General features: G+C 43.0%; 2 protein-coding genes across 4 annotated transcripts in view; one reads left to right on the top strand and one right to left on the bottom strand.

Annotated features, from left to right (window-relative positions):
• bmpr1bb (bone morphogenetic protein receptor, type IBb) overlaps positions 1-3,857 on the top strand; it is a 45,610-nt gene extending 41,753 nt beyond the window's left edge. The window contains exons 9-15 of the mRNA XM_020082080.2: positions 406-502; positions 586-730; positions 994-1,186; positions 1,355-1,652; positions 1,758-1,933; positions 2,040-2,170; positions 2,341-3,857. Coding sequence (XP_019937639.2) covers positions 406-502; positions 586-730; positions 994-1,186; positions 1,355-1,652; positions 1,758-1,933; positions 2,040-2,170; positions 2,341-2,466 — 1,166 coding nt within the window. The 3' untranslated portion in view covers positions 2,467-3,857. The remainder of the gene's footprint in view (positions 1-405; positions 503-585; positions 731-993; positions 1,187-1,354; positions 1,653-1,757; positions 1,934-2,039; positions 2,171-2,340) is intronic.
• A 574-nt stretch (positions 3,858-4,431) lies between these two features.
• Positions 4,432-20,163, bottom strand: part of unc5cb (unc-5 netrin receptor Cb) — a 112,829-nt gene continuing 97,097 nt past the window's right edge. For all 3 annotated transcript variants that reach the window (XM_069513846.1, XM_069513847.1, XM_069513848.1), the window contains 9 exons: positions 19,788-19,979; positions 17,490-17,852; positions 14,080-14,167; positions 13,750-13,921; positions 10,141-10,374; positions 9,409-9,558; positions 9,148-9,312; positions 7,369-7,547; positions 4,432-5,768 (listed from right to left, as the gene is read on the bottom strand). In XM_069513846.1, coding sequence (XP_069369947.1) covers positions 5,609-5,768; positions 7,369-7,547; positions 9,148-9,312; positions 9,409-9,558; positions 10,141-10,374; positions 13,750-13,921; positions 14,080-14,167; positions 17,490-17,852; positions 19,788-19,979 — 1,703 coding nt within the window. In that variant the 3' untranslated portion in view covers positions 4,432-5,608. The remainder of the gene's footprint in view (positions 5,769-7,368; positions 7,548-9,147; positions 9,313-9,408; positions 9,559-10,140; positions 10,375-13,749; positions 13,922-14,079; positions 14,168-17,489; positions 17,853-19,787; positions 19,980-20,163) is intronic.

The following is a 20,163-nucleotide window of genomic DNA, read 5'->3' as shown; positions in this document are numbered from 1 at the left end:
TGGGTGGGTGGGTGTGTGTGTGTGTGGTTCCCTGCACACCCGCAAGTCTTCCCCTCATGCTCATGCGTCCTCTGTTCTTGTGTGTGCTTGAGATTGACAGGAGCACGACAGAAAGATTAGAGCCCCAGAGCTGCATTGGGCCTCGGGGGGCAGGGGGGGGGTTCTGGAGCGATGTCAGTGTGACACCCGATATGTGGGATTCAGGAAGGGGATGTGATCGATCACACGCTGGGACAGGAGGGTGTAGGGCAGGGTTAGAGGGAGGAAGGGAAAAAGGAGCTTGTCCCTGCTGATGAAAATTAGAAAACTAATGTTGGATTTGATAACAATGAACAAATGACTGTCAGTCTAGTTATTCATCAGTTCAGACCAGGATTATTCAATATTCAATGTTTGTCTTTTTAGATTATGTGGACAGCAGCATCCAGTACATGGCTCTCTTCATCTCAATCACCGTCTGCACCATCATCCTCGGCCTCGTCCTCGTCTTCTTCTACTTCAGGTGAGAACTTTGACTATGACCAGAACCTTATCAAAAAATTCACGCTCCCTGACGTGCATTTAAGATTGTCTTCTCTGTGGCAGGTATAAGCGGCAGGAGTCACAGCCCCGCTACAGTATCGACCTGGAGCAGGAGGAGACCTACATCCCCCCCGGGGAGTCTCTTAAAGATCTCATAGAGCATTCCAGGAGTACAGGCTCTGGCTCAGGGTCAGGACTCCCTCTACTGGTAAGAACAGAGCAGTGCACATGTGCCTCAACACCTTAAAGGAGCAGCGTGTAGTATCTAGTGACATCTAGTGCTGAGCTTGTGGATTGCAACCAACTGAAAACCCCTCCACTCACTCTTCCCTTTCCAAACATGCAGGAAAACTGTTTTTGTTTGTCCTCGGCTACTTAGTTTATGAGGAACAACAGCATGATGTTACCTACGAGATTTAAAGGGAAATTGCAAATTAAACTTCCATTTCTTTCACAATCATGTGTTGCCAGGTGCAGCGAACCATCGCCAAGCAAATTCAGATGGTGAAGCAGATCGGAAAAGGGCGATACGGAGAGGTGTGGATGGGCAAGTGGAGAGGAGAGAGAGTGGCAGTCAAAGTCTTCTTCACCACAGAGGAAGAGAGCTGGTTCAGAGAGACTGAGATTTATCAGACCTTCCTGATGAGACATGACAACATCCTGGGTAAGAGAGACAAAAACACGGACTGACTGAAGTGTTGATCTGAATGTGTGTGTGTGTGTGTGTGTGTGTGTGTGTGTGTGTGTGTGTGTGTCGAGTAAAGAGTAAAGTGTGTGTAAATCGATCTGAACACATCTCTCAGTCTTCTCACCGCCTCTTTCCAACCCCCAGGATTCATAGCTGCCGACATTAAAGGAACCGGCTCGTGGACTCAGCTCTACCTGATCACAGATTACCACGAGAACGGATCATTATACGACTACCTCAAGTCCAACACGTTAGACGTCAAGTCTCTGCTGAAACTGGCCTACTCCTCCATATCAGGCCTCTGCCACCTGCACACCGAGATCTACGGCACGCAGGGCAAACCGGCCATCGCACACAGAGACCTGAAGAGTAAAAACATCCTGGTTAAAAAGAACGGATCCTGTTGCATAGCAGACCTTGGGCTGGCTGTCAAATTCAACAGGTACAATGTTGATTTTAAATTATTGAATGTCAATTGAACTCATACATTAATAAAACCATACAGACATTTTTTGTTGCTCATTTTTGTTTTCCCCCCTCGTCTCAGTGACACTAACGAGGTGGACATCCCTCCCAACCTCCGCGTCGGCACGAAGCGCTACATGCCACCTGAAGTGTTGGATGAGACATTGAACAGGAGCTACTTCCAGTCTTTCATCATGGCCGACATGTACAGTTTCGGCCTCATCGTTTGGGAGATTGTGCGACGTTGCATCTCTGGAGGTCAGGGGAAAAACTCTGAAAAGTCTGATTTTAATTTACACATGACCCTAATGTGTCTAGATGTTTTCTTAACGATCTCGCTGATGCATGTGTTTTTTTCCTGCAGGCATTGTGGAGGAGTATCAGCTGCCCTATCATGACCTCGTGCCCACTGATCCCTCCTATGAGGACATGAGGGAGGTTGTGTGCATTAAGAAACAAAGACCTTCCTTCGCTAATCGCTGGAGCAGTGATGAGGTATTCCAAACGTTTTCCGATACCAAATCGAGAAAGGCAGACCTCAACCTTTGAAAGTTCACTTGTAATTTATTGCAACTTATAAACTGGTGGTACTTCGGCTAGTTGTATATAAAGTTTGTTATCATATTCCTATATTCTTATGTGTGTGTATATATTTGTGTCCTCAGTGTCTACGACAGATGGGAAAGCTGATGTCTGAGTGCTGGGCTCACAACCCGGCGTCTCGCCTCACAGCCCTGAGGGTGAAGAAGACCCTGGCGAAGATGTTAGAGTCCCAAGACATCAAGATGTGACAGAGAATCAAGAGAGATGCTCTCATCACCCAGAGACTTGTCACAGCCAGTGTCACAGCTCCGCTCACACTGGCCAATGGACGAAAGGGAAAAAAAAGTGGAGGCTATGAACAATGGGACAAAGGAAACTGACAGGGAACAAGAGCGATGGACGTAATCGTCGACTGGGAGCCAGAAGTATGAGAGGTGAAAGATTTATTACGTCAGGGGGAGATCTGACGTCCCGTTGTCTTCGTAACCTTGGACAAAAGTGTTCAGGTTGTGCTTTCTGTGAAAGCTTGAGTGGTCATCGGGGTCCGGACGGGGACCCTCGCAGATGAGTTTACTGAAAATCCCTCTGATCGGTTTGTACAGAGGAAGCTCCTGCTCTGCTCTTCTAAAGCCATATAGCAGTAATCCATGTGCAGTCTTTTGTACCGTCACAGCTGCCTTCATATATGTTGTTTTTGACTGCATGCTGTGATCTCATAGCAGATGTTCAACTTCACTGTCAATCCCCTCCATAGTGGCCGTCATCCATCCCAAGAGAAGACTGATTCATGCCCAGTGTCCCCTTTGTCAAATATATTATTATTTTTATTATGACAGAGTAAAACTAAATTAATTATATAATGTATTTTAAAGTACAGTTTATTTCAATATTAAAAGAAGCTCAGTGGGTAAAAAGTGTGACATCACTGATGGATTTGTGATTCTTCCAGCCTCCAGAGCTCAGACTTGGGCCTTGTCCTTCCTCATTGTCTCTATGGTGCTCATATTGTAGCACTGCATTTGTGTGTGTGTCTTTGGAGAGTTGTGTAACTGTATCTCAATCTGCTTGTGCATTATCAGATTTGTAAACGTGTAAAAATAATCTGTATATGTATATTGAGATTTACACACGTGTGGACAAATCTGCAAATGTGTGTATAGATCTGTGATAAATCTATAAATACATTTAAAGATGCTTACACCTGAAAAAGTGTTTTGCTCCAAGAGACAAGTCATCGCTTTCAATGTACGTATTCAGCATGTTTTTTTTTAATATTCCTGTTTGCATTAACAAATCTCAACACATTTGTGAATTCTTTTAGACGTGTACAAATCTGATTCTGCTCACACGGATTGAGATACAGATACACAACTCTCCCCACAGACACACAAATAATATTGCTAAAATACTGTCCACTTCTTTCCACTCACAATTCATTTGTAAGTTGATGAGCTGGAATCTATTACTAATTATCACCTTGCCGGATGTTAAACTATGTTTCTGATGTGTGTACAGAATACGTCCCGTCCACTCTACCACTGCGGCATGTGCCTTATTTAATCTGTACATATGTGATTAGGAGAGTGTACGAGTGGACCGGGAGAACATTCCCTAATAAAACGACTGTGTCTCGAAGGCACTCTGTGTGTCTTACTCTCACAATTCAAACAAAACAGCTCCTGGCGCTTCCTTTCCAATGTTGCATATAAATATAATTTATTATTAGTCTTAAAAATTCTTTCTTACACTTTGTACAATAACTCGACAGATGAGATGCAAGCAGTTGCGAAGGACATGGTGAGTGCCAAAGATAGACAGGCTACATTCTCACTATTACACAATATTACTCATGAAGCTGAAGGACAACTGGGGAATGCAACGGCCGTAGCCCACTGAGATCGAGGGATCGTTTCAAAAAGATGCAGAGTTTGCATAGACTTTTTTTTTTTTTTTTTTTTTTAACGAAAACTGGGACAATTGCCATTCAAAAAAATCAATTAAGACCACTTGGACAATCACGAGTGCTGCTGAATCGAAGGAATGTTGCATTTACAGCAATTTTTTTATGCACAGAGTCAGTGTCGTAATATCGATGGCTTCCGTCATTAATGTACAACCACAGAAATCCAAGTGCAGATCTCCGATCTCGTCCAAAACTGCACATGAAGGTGGAAAACGTCTCTTTTTGAAATGACAGTTGGACATTTAGATGATCACCTTGTGTATTAAATTTAATCTCACACACTGTATGTCAAGTTTTTGGTACAAAGCAGTTGTATTCAGTTGCATTGGTCCTACAAAAATATACTTTTTTGATTCCCCTCTCCACAGTTTCCACCTCTCACCTCTGCCTGGTCTCATTCATGTCACTTGAACAACAAACATATCGTCACCGTCAGTCGTGAGTTAGAGTCCGTTAGGGAATGTGATGTTGATTGGCTTCTATTAACGGGTGATAGACTGGTTGAATCTTTCAAATGACCTGATTTAAAACAACAACAAAGAAAAATAAAAACAGAGAATGTAAATAAAAATTTAAAAAATCTAATTCAACTTAAAGAAGATATTTTTAAAGACTTGCAAATAAAAAGATGTACACATACTTAAAAAAAAATCAATAATTATACATAACGTGAATAATTAATTAATATTAGTTACAACAGCAACACTAAAATGGTAAAACGGTTACATCATCGACTTCCTTCTGTACATGGAAAATGTGGCTGGCAGGATGAGTCGTTACTGCCAGAGTCCACCAGGGGGTGCTATGATACAGTCAAACATAATGGAAAAAAGAAATTTAAAAAATAATGTGAGGACACTACAAAGTATTCCCTAACAGGCAGCATAAAATACAAAAAAAAAAAGATATGTATAAATAGACATATTATTAAATACAATGTTATCACAGAACACATACTCCTTGGAGTTGCTATGGAGACCGGTTTACGGAGAGCGAGAGATGCTTCGTTTGATCTGAGCCGTCTGCTCCTTGTATCCTTTGACCTCGGGTCGTGTGTCAGACTGTCGGCCGGTGCATCACCCGGACGACGGTTTCTAACGATACGAGAGCCAAAAATATCGAGTTGTTCTACCAGCGAGAGGAACAGCCAGAGAAAAATGACTGGCACAGATTCTTGTTTACCCTTCCAAGTTTTTACACCCTTTGTTGCCAATGTTTAACTGGGTCATGGCTGAGTAGACCTAGCTGTTTTATCTTCTTTGAGTGTACACACACACACACACACACACAGTGTCTGAGAGCGTGTGCATGCATTTGTTACCGCGATGCCAATATGACTCTCTCCTGCTTTCAGGCGTCCCCCCACCCTTATTTTCTGTTTATGTCTTCTTCCTCCCTGGAATTTCACAGTCCCTGGTGGGCAGATGTCAGTGCTCAGTCACTGTGGGAACAAGGCTGTCATGACGTCCCATCTCCTCCAGTACCTGAGCGAGGCGACTGAGATTGCCATCTGGGAAATGCTGGGCTTCCCACAAATCCAGGATCACTCCCGTAGGACTGGATTTGGTGGCGAAGTAGTTGAGATACCTGCAAGAAAGAAAGTGACAGAACAGAGATGGATAGGTTAGGAAACAGTAAGGTGGATGGTTATCAGAGAGGAATGAGGACAGAGCAGCTGACCCCATCTGTAGAGGACAGGTGTCTTTCCATGTCTCTCTGTGGTCACTAAGCTTCTGTCTTGAATGAAAAGATAACTGAGGCTGAAATCACTCTCTACTCACTGTATACTGATGTGAAGTGAGAATTTTTATACCCTATATAGTGGACTCATTGTATCCCGCAATGCATCGTGAAAAGTAGTTAAGAACCGAAGGTCTCTAACCAAGCACTACGTACCATCATGCATTGCGCTCATGCCGAATGAAAGAACTAGAATGACCTCTAACCTGAACTCCAATCAGTTCATCTTTGAGTGCAAGTGACGACTGATCAAAGTTTGGAGAGATGAATAAAAAGCCTCAGATGCACTGGCACACAGGAGAGCCTCGATAGAAAAGAGACACTTAATATTTTCTATTTATTCAAGTGGGAAAATACTCAGCACAATATGCATTGACCATCCTTGAAAATAAATGTTTTCATTGTGCAGCAACAACGACGGGTGTCGAGAAAATGACCCGAAAAAATGACCCAAGCCTTGTTCAAGTGTCAATACAACTCTCGTCACAACAGGAAAAAGTATATTAAAGAGCACGGCTGTACGTTATATCCTTATGTTTGTTTGTGGTTTGAGAATCAATGGTCATCAACTTTCTTTTTCATCTGATCCCCTAAAAGTAGAAGTACAAGAGAAAAAAATGCAATTGAGCAGCTGTCCCTTTGGGTAATAAACACAAACTAGTGCTCACGCTGCAGTTGATATTTCTAAAATCCTATTTTTCACACTGGTGTTTTTTAATGTATAATCGAGTTCATGAAAACAAACACTTGAATTCTCGTTGTTTTGAACATTCAAACGGAAAAATAATGAGCCGAATAATGAGTAAACTTCTGTTCTGTGTGAATCATCCGTGTGCTCTGAATGAGCTTGAATCGGGCGGCTCTCTCTCCCCTGTCTCTCCCTACATTCACACCACGCTGTCAGTGGTCTCGTCAATCTGCAGCTGCTGCTTGTGATAAGGCCGCCCCACTGAGCTGGGACCTTATAAACGGACACACGCTGAACCACCGTCACACACACACACACACACTATCAAAGACACACGAGTGACGTTTTTGAAAAGCGGAGCGTTTTGTTCCATCTTCCTCTCTCTCCCTCTGCCTCAGTTCCGTCCAGTTCAATTAATCTCAATTCAACAGATGCTTATCTGAATGAGTCACATTCCTGAAGAACAATCAAATAAAAGGAGATTAGTTATCTACAGTTTTATTTCCCATGTTTCGCCTCCTAATGAAACAAAGAAAAAAAGCCACTTAAAATTCACATCGACATCAAGACGATGAGTATTTTTGTATAACAAATCACCCTCGTTTCCTCGTTTTCTCATTTCCTCTCTTTCATTTACCCTTCTTGAAAACATGAGAGAGCCAAGTGACAGTTCTTGTGGCCAAGCCGTGACCACTAAGGGGCTTAAGTCTGAGTCACTGTCTCACTCCTCTTCTCTCTCGGGCTCTTTCTCTAACCCACCTGTCAAGATTAAGTTTGTGGGCCAACATCCTCCAGTCGTTGCCCCTGGTCTGTGGTGCGTCCAGGCTGCCACACAGCTTCTGCCGGATGGACACGGGGATGCGGAAGGCGTTGGGCCCAATGAGTGTGGTGATGTTACTGGCGGGGTCCAGCAGGGACGTGTCAATACTCTGGGAATCCTTCAAGACAAAGAGAGAGAGAGGTTGAAGGAGAAACATGGGCTGTAGCAGTGGCATCTCTTCAGGCTACAGGCGGCATGAGCAGAATTTAACATCGTTGAACAAAACCAAACATAATGTAGCACAAATGGATTTGTTGCACAGCAGATTTCTGCTTCTGGGTTCTATAAAAAAAATAGCAAAAAACCCCCCACAAATTTCACTCATATCTATTTATTGATGCGAGCTGAGTGATTCTCAAATATGTTGCATCTGCAGGATTAAGTGCTGCAGGTGTGGCTACAGAGACGAGAGCAAGACCCGGAGACAAATGAACCGAGGCCAGGCGGGGACACAGCTCCGCGCTGCATGTACTGTAATTCATCTCATTACCGAGCACAAAGCCAGAGTGCTCCACCATCCCTCAAGCTCTATTCTCCTGGCCAGATGGCCTTTGTGAAGCAAGAACAGCACGACTGGCGGGTGATTATTCCCCCTCCGCTCCTCACTGGTCTGGCATTTGCAGACCTGCATGAGGGCTGCAGGGTCGAGACTTCCTATCTTCCACCCTGTTGGTCTTTAGCTGCTTTCAGACACGCACTGAACTCTGGATATTCTCCTGAACCTAACCTAACCCGGAGGGGCTACATTTGAGAACGTAATGTCCGAGTCACTTCTTTCTGTCCGAGTGAAAATACAGGATGATGATGTCCTGTGAATTCACAGTGAGCGATTGGCCGCATTGATGGCATTTCTAACAGAGAGAGACAGATCGAAGACTGAGGACAAAACAACAAAAGAATACAAATATCTCAGGATAGAAAAGAGGAGCCATACACGAAGAATACTCTGAGAAAGATGTCAACTTTGAAAGACAACAGGATTTGAGCGCTTTTGGAGATAAGGGTCTCTTTGGTGTCGACGGGCCGTAAATAAAAACACGAAATTTCCGCAGCAGAATTTATACGTCATGCCCTGCCTCCTCCTGCTTGCTCTACCAAGACACCACACCTCGTCTGAATGCTTTTTGTTCGATGTGAACACGTCTGACTTTGAATCTCCTGCTGTGTTCTTCATTTGTGAAAGACAATTGGGTTTGTGTCTGAAAACGACTTTTGTGAACAGTGCAATAAGAGCGAATAGCACATGGGAGTGTTGGAGAATTCACTCCTATAGCTCTCACAACACAGGATGAAGTGTTGCATCTCTGAATGCAACATTGAGGTGACAAGAGGGTTCAAAGGTCAAAATAATCTTTGAAGACTTAAGTGATACAACACATGCAAACTCAGAAAACATCTTCACTGTAGTTCAGTGCTTCGTGAAGTTCCATCACCACTGGCGAGTAGCAGACTTCAATAACTTCACCAAGCATTGGACCACAGCTAGGTTCATCACTTTTTTGGGTCCCCTGGAAACGTTACTGGTGTCGTGTTTCGCTATTTGCAGGCACGTTTCTATATTTGCTTGTGTTGTGACTTTTTTCAGCGCATGTCGCCAAATTGATGAAGTTGTTTTTCTATCGTTTAGCTCTTTAATTCACCGTCAGCTCCCCCCATAACCCTCAAAGGGTATGTGGTATATAGGATGGACAGACAAAGAGCTAAGTGCAAGACCTTACCTCTGACAGGGTAGTGTCCAGCTGAAAAATCTGTCCTTCTCCCTCCACTTGCCGCACGCAAATCTTACAGGCCAGGTCCACCGTGCAGGAGGAGAACCGCTCCAGGGTGAAGCAACAGTGGAGGTTCCTCTGTGAGCCGCTCCACACTTGCTGGAAGGAGAGCTCCTACAACAATCACGCCAAGAAGGTAGAGGAGGTTACTTGGCTGCTTGGGGAGTGTGTGTCACTGTTTAAAACCTTATTTTGAAGGAGCATATTTACCTGATACTTGGCCAGCAGCTTGCTCTTCCACAGTGTGTGGGGGACGTCGTGGATGGAGAGTCTCAGATTGTGAGTGCTGTCTTTAAAGTTGAGAGTCTTTGGTTCATCCAGCAGCTTCCCGCCCATCTGCTTCTCCATCTGCAGGACCTCCTGAACACACAAACACACACTTGATTCAAAACAACTTTTACTTTTCTACTTCTGTCCTGCTATAACTTAATTTACATTTTGTTTCTTGCAAATGCTCAAATGCAAATTTTCACTTTCCTTCAGGCCTTTATGAGCTGGAATCTGGATCTGCCATCTGAAAGCAGCTTCAGTGTCCTTGCAGCAGGATCACTATCACTTCTCATTACCCATACCCAAACTTAATAACCGTGTTCAATATCCCTGCTCGCTATAATAATCCTTCCTTATCTTTCCGCCACGTAGGTAGATGGAGGTATTAAACAGAAGTGAGGTGTGGAGACAACAGTGCAGTACAGGAGGATAAATTTGGCTTATTTTGTGTTAGCGCACATCTTTCTAGCAGGAGCAGCTATTCAAATGCAAGCTCCTCTCTCCCCTCATTGTGCGACGGCAACACAAAAGATTTGTCATTCAACCTCCCACACCTCATCTGCTCACTGTGCCTACACGCAAACATTAACAATTCAGCCAAAACCACAAACTCAAAAAACATAATTAACGCAAACACATCCAACCTCTGCTGCACAACCTCCACACAGTTACCTTGAGTGAGTCCTGCGTGTCGTCCAGGCAGTACACTCTGATGTGATACTCCATGCCGGGGCAGGTGACAGGGCCGAAGATGGCGAGCTTGAGGCGCTTGATGGTGGCGGCACTGAGAGTTTGGCCCACGAGGCAGTAGGTGCCCAGCGTCTCCGTCAGGATGTGGCAGGCCTCGTCATCCATCTGGATGTAGCACGGCGTGGTGAAGTTTTCTTCCCCGACCACGACCACATCCTACGGAACGGACAGAGAGAGAGAGAGAGAGAAAGAAAGAGAGAGAGAGAGAGACACAGTGTGGGTGATAAAGCGCTTAAAGAGCCAGAAATAGGGTTTTGTCATAATTGTGCTGGAAAAATGCCACTATGAAGTGGAAAAAGATAAAAACAAACAAGAACATGATTAATAGAATCTTTAAACAGACCAAATCTGTCATTCTGGCTCTGGCCCACCTACGTTTCTATGTAGGTCTTACATTTGTTGGCAAGAAGGTTGAAGTTGGACGAGCAGTCCAAGAGAGTTAAATCTGAATTCACTGCTACTTTCTGAATCCCATCAAACTTTTGTTGTGCAAATCAATCAAATTTCATTCCTAGCAATGGGATTTCAATATAAAACACTACAAAAAAGGATATTTTCATGTATTAACGATTCAGTGGAGATGATCAGACACAGAAAATTTGGTTTAATTAGCAGTTTTAGTGTCAGAGACTTACAATCTCCTACAACCTCACACATATTTTGACACAGAGCAGAATGAAAGATGATGGGTTTTTGTTGATAAAATTGATCTAGTGATTTGGAAATCTTTAAAGCTAGGGTTGGTAATCCTGGGAACATTTGCAAGAGCATGTTAAACTAAAGCAAAATACATCCCATCCTATTGGCTCTATTGGTAAAAGCTACGCCCCCAAAACACATAAACTACGAGAAGACGACTTTTCTGAGCTTGCTAACTTCTGGCTTTCATTTCTGCTTCAGCGACGCCAGTGAATCCTTGGTCGTGTTTCATACAGTCCTGCAAGAGTCAGTCTTTTTCTTTTATGTATTTATAGATCGCTATTACGACGTGAAGAGGATTTCAACAGATGAGATAAAACAGTGGTTCAGAAACAACTTACCAGTCCTAGCTCTACGGGGAAATCAGTAGCTTTCTGGCTGATGTTGTGTGATTAAAAAAATACTAGTTTATGTAGCTTTTTTCAATTCAGGGAATCAAAAGTGAAATGAATTCAAATGTCGCTGTAACAGAGAAAATACAATCAGGGGTCGTGGCCTTCTCACATAAGCTGTGTCCCTTAGATATTACACGTAGTATGTGTGTATTACTAATGTCTGACACTGTGCCATCGTGTATGTGAGGTAATGGAAGAGTGAGTAACAAGGCCATTTGCAGTTGACCCCTGTAAAAAGCACTAAAGTCGGAACATATTTCTCTTTAATTAAGACTGTCGGGTCGGTGGGGGCTCATATGACCCTCTCTCTCTCTCTCCATCTCTCTTGATCTTGCTTCCTCTCGCCCTCGCTCGCTCTGCGTCTTCCCCCTCTCTAATCCAAACACTCCTGTGAGCAGCGCATTGGCATTAATTCAGCCTATTATGAGAGACAGAAGAGGAATTACAGTATTTTATTGTGAGCTAGGCCGTTTAACAGCAGTATTATGGCTGATCATTAGACTCTTTAACTGCTCCTGGGGAAATGGCACTGGGGCTCCTTATTGGGGGGATAATTACAAAACACAGTGGAAAAGTAAGCTTTCACACCGACACAAACACACATATGCTCACACACAGCGTAATGTATTCACAAATTTCTGACTGCCGTCATCAGCTGATTTTTTTTTTCCTCAGAGGCGCAGGAGGATAAATCTCTGTTTGGAGTTACTGAAGCGGAAAGTCCCACATGTTCCTCATTATTTGACCTCCTGTCTTCATCATCATCGCAGTGCCATGTTTTCTGAACGACACCTCGTGTGCATGTGTTCCTTGATGACTATAATATCCATGAATTACTTCGGAGGAGCTCATTTCTCCCATTTCCCCCGCACTGATGAATACATGTTTTGACGGAGCATGTCACACGCAATGATGTGTCACACATATGCCATGAAGGCTGGCCCCCGGCGGTGAGAGGACCTCATATAAAGGAAGCTACCGTCACCTTGGATATTGCCGTCTCCGTTTCTGACAGGTCAGAGATGTAATCAATAGTTATTTCTTCCTGAAAATTATTTAGTTTACACCAAGCTTTATTGGCTGCCCCCGAGTAATTCATCAATGTCACAAAAGGTATGTGGGGCCTGTCTGGCAGCTCCTCCTGCACCATAAGTCATATCATCACATCGGCAGTGGAGATAGTGCAAATACTTCCCAAGAATGATTATATTCAAGCTACAAGACCATATATTGGCCAAAGCCCATTGTTAACTAGCTGGATTTTCAATATGTGATTGGTCTTTACTTCTGAATTGATTGCAGCCAGTGCATTTTGCCAGATATCCTCAACAAATAAAGGCCTCTTTAAATTTTTACCTCATCATTTAGGCCATAATCCCACAGTATACAGACTTAAATCCCAATTCTCAGGAGAACTAGAATGGCAATCAGTAGAATTCATACCTCTACCCACCAGTCCCCTTTAATTCAATGCTGCTGCAACACATTTTACCCAAAATTGGTGTCCACACCAAAATGTCATTGTTTTTTCCCTGACCTGTATCACATCATTCCACAAGTGTTGTGGAAATCTGTTGGGTTTTTTTCTGTATAATCTTTCAAACAAATCAACAAACAGAAACGGGGTGAAAACATAATCCCCTTTGCAGACGTGAAGATATGTTCATGGGCTCTGCATCGTTTCTCTACTGCTTTTCATTCTGCTTGGGCTCCTATGCAAATCATTACGTTTCATTTCTCCATATTTATATTTTCAGCACCTTTCCTTTTAAAAAGGTCTCAACAAACTCCTGCCTGTAAGAAATTCATTAAAATCCACATTGAAGTAAAACCGTATTCTGCAAGGCTCTCTTGACGAGTGAAATGAAGTTGCCAGAAACTGCCTACAATAAGGTTTGTCTTGTTATTATCTGGGGTCTTCTACTGATGGACACTTTTGGAGAGGAAGATGAGGGCTGGACCATTTCTAACAAGTCTAAAGCTGTTTTTGTAATAAAGGTGGCGGCATGCTTTCTCTACAAATTATCTCCTCGTGGTGATTGGTCTGTTTCTGTGTGTGCGTCTCTATCTGTGAAAAGGGAATAAGGGAGGGAGAGAGGGCAAAGTTACACCGCTGCCCTCAGCAACTCAACTTATCATCATCAGCCCTGTTAACTATGGAGCCTGCAGGCACTAGGCTTCCAAACACAGACAGATACACACAAACAAAAATAGGCATTCATAAAACAGTCCTGGGGAAAAAACAGTCCCAGCCCTTCCCCTGCTATCAGAGGTTTACTGTTCTAGGACCTGCTACAAAAGGGGTTTCCTTTTCACAATATCTTTGCAGAGTAGAATCAAATGCTGCGTGGATTATTAAATATATGAAGTTTCTGATTTATGGTGATAGACACTGGAGTCTTTCTGCACAGTTTTCATCATGCATCCCAAATCTCACCTCCCACTGGTTGTGCGGCGACTGGTTCTTGAGCTGGATCAGCCAATCCTGCTGGCCGTCAAACACGGCGCAGTGGTGCATGGTGATTATGACGGGCCGAGTCAACAGGGCCCCAGGTGGCCCGCAGCTCACCACGGGGCTCAGCACAGTTTGACCATCATCCACCGAGGGCCTGGAGGTGCACAGAGAATAACACACTTACACACGCACACGCGGCACACAGAATATGATGCCGTTTAGTGATGATGTGACAGCAGCCTCGGCATGTGCAAGAGCTGACAGGGGTAAACACGGCTCTGGGGCGTGGATGTGGCAGGCGGCGCTGCGTACCTCATGTTGTCCTTCCTCTGAACCGTCACATACATCTCATATACTCTGCCCTGAGGAATGGCCCCCGCTGGAATTAGCAGACTCACCCCTGGGGAGAACAAAAACAGAGAGACACAAACAAGCAGATGTAAGAAAAAAAAACTGGGTGATATAAGAGTTGTGAATTGTCAGGTAGACTCAAGAAGTCTTCATTGCTTCTTGTGCTGTAAATACCTGTCAATAACAAGAATTCTGATATTTGTATGATATATTATAAATACTAGAATGACACCAACAGTCCCCTTGTGAAATCATTTGGATCTGCACCAAATTGCACACACTCATAAACATCTGTCCCCTTAACCTGCATGTGTTTATTCAAATAGATCCATGAATTATACTCTGAGACAACAAAATAATCAATAAATCTATCGAAAAACTGATCCACACCAAATTCAATGAGTTCTTCCCTGACCCATGCATCCTTAAACCAAGTTCCGTGTTAATCTGTCTTGTAGTTTTTGCATTACAGGACTAAAAACAAAACCTTCTCCATGGAGGTAATTATTTATTTCGAGTAAAAAGGGAAAGTGCTCTCCAACAATTGGACCCCAAGGCTCACATGGTGAATCTCAGTTACAAACCCACTGAGATACTCAACATAAAAGGTCTTTAATGCTTTAATGTTTCATGTGACGTGCATATGTTAATGTAGTACGACACCAGTAAAGAGCAGTTAAAGCCCCAGTGAGAAGTGATAATTATTTTTCTTAGAGAAAAACAGTAATAATCCAAACTCCCCTCAGTCCCACACATAAAAACTCTGGCACTTTACTGCCTGTTCCCCGTGGCACCGGGAGACGATGTGGCATTTCATTTCTAAAATCAATGCTCTCACTACTCGTCACAGAATCCTCATATTGCTACAGATAGAGTGATTTACATTCTTCCATCTCAGATTGATTTGATATGTCTTGTCCGATATGTTTTTTAGGACCGCACCCCCCACATTCCCTCATGCACACACACACACAGTTTCCTGTCTGGAGGGGGTTTCTCAGATCCGCTCATTGATTTCCCATGTCCTTGTACTGAAGTTTTCAGAAGGTAACAGACACATTCTCTTGCTAGGTAGCAACATCACAACTCTGCACCGGGGACGTCTCGCACGCTGCCACTCTCCCTCACAGCGAGGCTTCAAAGAGATCGGAAATGCATTTTAAAATGCAAAATACCAAACAGCCGCACTGACACTGCCACCAAATATTTCATTACCCAGACACATAGAACAGATCAAATATCAAATGCGCTCTTTCCTCTCCCTATGTAACATGATGAGGTGGCCGAGCACAAGCAGCAGCTGAGAACATTTTTTTTTTACTAGAATTTAAAAAAAAAAATAGAAGGAAAAAACGAAAGAAACCTAAGAAGTCGGTGTATCCTTTAATGTCGCTGCGAGTTTGTCTGAGCCTGTCAACACGCATCTGTGGCGTGTTATAAAGCAGCCTGCGTGGTTTTGATGTGAGGATAGTGTGGCTAATGTAAGCCGACTGAAACAGTACACCTCTTCTCGAGCGCTGGTGGTGCACACACACACCTAAAGGAATCCATCAGCTCGTTCTGTTGGCGGTCAATACGTTGATAGCTCACATATGGTTTGGCGTATTGTTTCGAAGCCGTGTCTCTGTGCGTTAACGGTTACCCTGGTGGACATGGTAGAGCAGATCTCATACATGCACTCACATCTGAGTTTACACATTCAATATTGGATTTTATTCCATGCACTGAAATCCTGAAGCGTGTTTTGGCACATTAACCTGTGTTTTGATAAAAGTTATTCTGTTTATTATTGTATCTGCTTTTTTGACATATGATACTTAAAAGGTGTTTTTCAGTAAAGCAAAACTCTTTAAAGCTGTAATCTGTCCATATCTCCATTATTTACTGAACAGGAAACAGAATACAAACCGACCAAACAAACTAAATCTTCTACAAAAAGGTAGGCAGTGTTGTGAAGGGCAGGAACAGTCATCCATGCTTTTATTACCGCTTGGCTGGATTATTGTAATTCCCTGCATGTGGTGTTGACCCTGACCTATTCACACTTTAACAGCAAAGGTGACCAGGTTATTGGCACCAGGTTTTCTGTTGCTGCTTCCAGGCTCCAGTCTCCACGTGAACTTTTTACCTTTTCTTCTATTGATAGATTTTAAATCAATCTTTTAGTCACCTTCATTTTTTTCACCTTGCATTCTAAGATTCTGTTCATTTATTTTTATCTGTATTGATTTTGCCCCACTACTCCTTTATTTATATGTACTTAATGTGCTGATTCATCTGCTGCTCCTGTTGTTTTTAAACGTGGTATAAGACGTTATTGGACCTGGCCAAGAAATAGTGTGGAAATTCCCTGGGATCTTTAGAACATGATCAGCAGCCTGTGATGAATGAAGAAATCCTGGATGATGGATTCTCCATGTCATGCTACAACATGGAAATGATTCTGAACTGGAATTGCACTTAGTGGAGTGCATACCTCCACAAACAGTCCCCTTATAAATCACATATAAATTCACCAAATTTGGATTTTTATTTGGAACCACAGCAAATTACACACCCGCAGAAATATCAGCCTCCTAAACATACCTGATTTTTCATAAGGATTGATGAATTATTCCCATAATTGGTGAAAATGTGAAAGTAAAAAATAATATGAAAAATTAAAACGGAATTCCTGGATCTGCACCTGGAGGTTTTGTTTTCTCTGGCCATGTTCCACCCTCCCGCTATGTTTAACGGAAATGTGTTTGCTAGTTTTTGCATAATTCTGCTGATAAACAAACACAGGAGATATAACGTCTTTGGCAAAAGAAATAATCCCTAGCCCTTTGTATGACCCTTCACCTTACTAAAAACCAACTAAATACCAATAATATATAACCTACCAATAATATATAACCTTAAACAAATTGTAATCTGAACCTTAACAGCAATAAGAAAATGTCAGGAACAATCTAAATGTTTGAACTTCTCTAAATTGACCTCACTCTGTGAGGTCGGACTGAAAACGGTCCTCACAAAGACAGAAGTACACTCACACACTCCGTCTGGCTCCTTCTTACTCACACACAATGACATATCCTTACATGTAATGTGGAGCCACAGAGAAAATGAGAACCTGCGGCTCCATTTACAACAGACAAAAGACAGCTAATGAGTTTTAAGATGAACTACGAGAGAATGTGCAGGAACTCGCAGATCCCTCTTCCATGAATCACAACTCATTTATTCCTTTGTTCAACTATGTTCTTTTTCTGCATATTTTCAGACGTGCAACCGGGTTGCCTGTTTAAAAATATGAATATGAACCGAATGACACCACAAAAACACACAAATGCAAAAACGATTCCTCTCATTGTCTGGTAGCGTACCTGAGTTGGGCACAATGAGGTGTCCCCCCTGGGAGCTGAAGGAGCCCAGAGCGGTGCAGGATGGATCCCTGGTGCGGAGCAGTGTCTGGGTCTGCGTACGACGACCCATCGTGCTGTCGCTGTTGTCCAGGAGGCAGTGCGGCAGCTTAGGAGACAGTTTGGAGGAGAACTCCCCTCCCAGGTCGTCCTGTGGAGTCACTAAGCCCGAGGAGTTGTACACCTTAATCTTCAGGTTGGGGAGCGGGTCGAGCAGAGGGGAGTTGGTCATGGGGATTTTGTCGGCCACATCATGGAGGGCATAGACAGGGCCGCGGTACATGGCAGCTGCCGAGGTCAGGTCAGGTGGCGCTGTCAGGAGCTCAGCTGGAAAAGAAAATGGACATCATTTAAGCAGAGCAAATGTTCTAGTGATCACGCACTTATTCTGTAAAATGCAGATAACTTGAAACCAAAATAACCATGAGGAAATTAAGTGTTGGCAGCAATCAGCAAGAAGGCAGGCTGGCTTTACTCATTTTGTTTTTCACTCTTTAGGGAAGTCCACTTCAGCACCCAGAAAAATCAGTCAGTTGGCGAAGGTATGGGCGCAGCTGTGATTCATCAGTGACAGATGGCGTCGCTAACACTCGGTTTACCCGGTAGGTACGAGTCGGAATGTTCAATAGCTGGACTGAGTGGGTGGAGCGAGGGCAGCGGGAGCTCTCCGTCCTCCAGCTTCTCCGCTGCCTCCAGAGCCGTCGCTGCTCTAAGACAACACTGACTTTCTAAATGATGCTGATCTCAATGAAAGTAGCAAAAAAGTTGTTGGAAGGTGAGAGAGGACAATAATGAGTCACTGTCTTCTCCATCACTGCCGGTAGTACTGCACTGGTTATAGTAGCTGTCATGGTCGTTATGTTTGTTTGTGTTCTTCTCATTGGAGAAGTTAGAAGTCATTTTTTCCATCTATAACCACAACCACCTTGTTTAAACTACATGGGGTTTGATATATATTCAGATCCTGTTTCAAGTCATCTGATGTTTGCATATTGTTTTGGCTACCATCAATTTGCAAAATGTGTATACTAGTATAAAGTATATTAGTATAAATAGATAAAAACTAAACATTTATTATTTGGCTTGGTGCTGGATTGGCAAATATCTTTGATGTCAATTATTCACAGTTTGACAAGAACAACGAGAGAACGAGACAAAACTATGAAAGACTTTGGTTTTAAATCCCAACTGAACGTTTGCCACCCAAGTTTTTATTCACAGCAAGCATCCTTTTGAATTTGACGGTTTTCTCTTCTATCTGTATATTTTTTAATTCTTTTTTGCCATTTCCCAGTCCCCACTCTATTTACAACACAGTCACTGTGATCTGTGTTTCCCTGCTGTCTTGTAGCCCAGTTCACTGCCACCTCTCCTCTTCCCTGCGGTCTCACTTTTAAGTCCCGCATCATCACCCCAAATCTAATTACAGTTTAATATGCGACATACAGAGTGGCCTTATTACGGCTTAATTACGGTGCATAGGCATCACAAAGACGTGCATTTCAATAGTATTGACGCACGAGCATGCTGCCTATGTTTCTCTCACAGACTCCCAGGTCCTCTACAGCCACAGACGCACAATCACATTCACACATGTGCTGCCAGAGCCGCTGAGTCAAACATGTCTCATCAGGTTAATGCTATGGATGCTCAAGTGAAGTTTCCAATGAGGGCAGACTGAAAACTGTTTTCAACACTAAACATTGAAAACAGGAAAAGGTCCTATGTATGGACAGATTGGTCATCTACTCTCTATGTTCTTCAATCAGATATGAATCATACATTTAATTATTTTAGATTATTTTGTTTAGGCAAATTTCCCAACTGCTTGATAAAAGATTTTTGTTTAACTGTGCAAGTTTTGCTTTTTTAGTGTAAACAAGGCTTTTTAGAGAAAGATGTTTAAAAACTATTTTTGCATCTTTTTTCTCAGGATCCAGTATCTGAAATTTTCAAATGATGCCCAGCTAGGAGCAGACGCTTGTGGTTTCAAACACTTTACAAATCTGAGATAGATCACCGATGTTTTATTCCACCTTGCTGTGTTAGCACGATGCATCATCATATCGTCATAAATCAATATTTATGAGACCTTTGTTATATTGCTATTGATTACTATTATATTGCAATAGTTATTAATATTGTTTTATTGCCCAGCCCTAGTGGGATCAGGTGTTCACGAGCTGACTCACAATGTTAAAGCCACTCAAACCTCAACAAGCAGGCGAACACATGTTACGTCTTATCTCTCCTGTACCACACCTTTACGGGCCGTCTTGATGCTGACTGGCTGGAAGCCACCGTTCAGGGCAGAGGAATCGATTATGTCAGAGTCGAAGTCCCGGTGGTTCTTTCTGTAGATGAAGAGTGCCACGACGACGGAGATGACCAGGCACATGATCACGGCTATGACAATACCCACGTACAGAGCTACGTCATCTGTGCTGGGGGCCACTGGAGGAGGAGGAGAAAGAGGGGTAGCATAGGAACAGAGACAAAACACAAGAGAAAATAAAATTATATTTCAAGATCTCATAGGCTTTCATCAACAGTGTTAAGCCTTCTTTCTCAGTATGCAGGAGTTGCGATAAAGACTAATATCCTGGTTTAATATTGAGCCGGATATTAATAACCATCT

This window comes from Paralichthys olivaceus, chromosome 18 (assembly GCF_024713975.1).
Source record: "Paralichthys olivaceus isolate ysfri-2021 chromosome 18, ASM2471397v2, whole genome shotgun sequence".
NCBI classification, from domain to species: domain Eukaryota; kingdom Metazoa; phylum Chordata; class Actinopteri; order Pleuronectiformes; family Paralichthyidae; genus Paralichthys; species Paralichthys olivaceus.
This window is presented reverse-complemented; position numbering and strand designations above follow the sequence as displayed.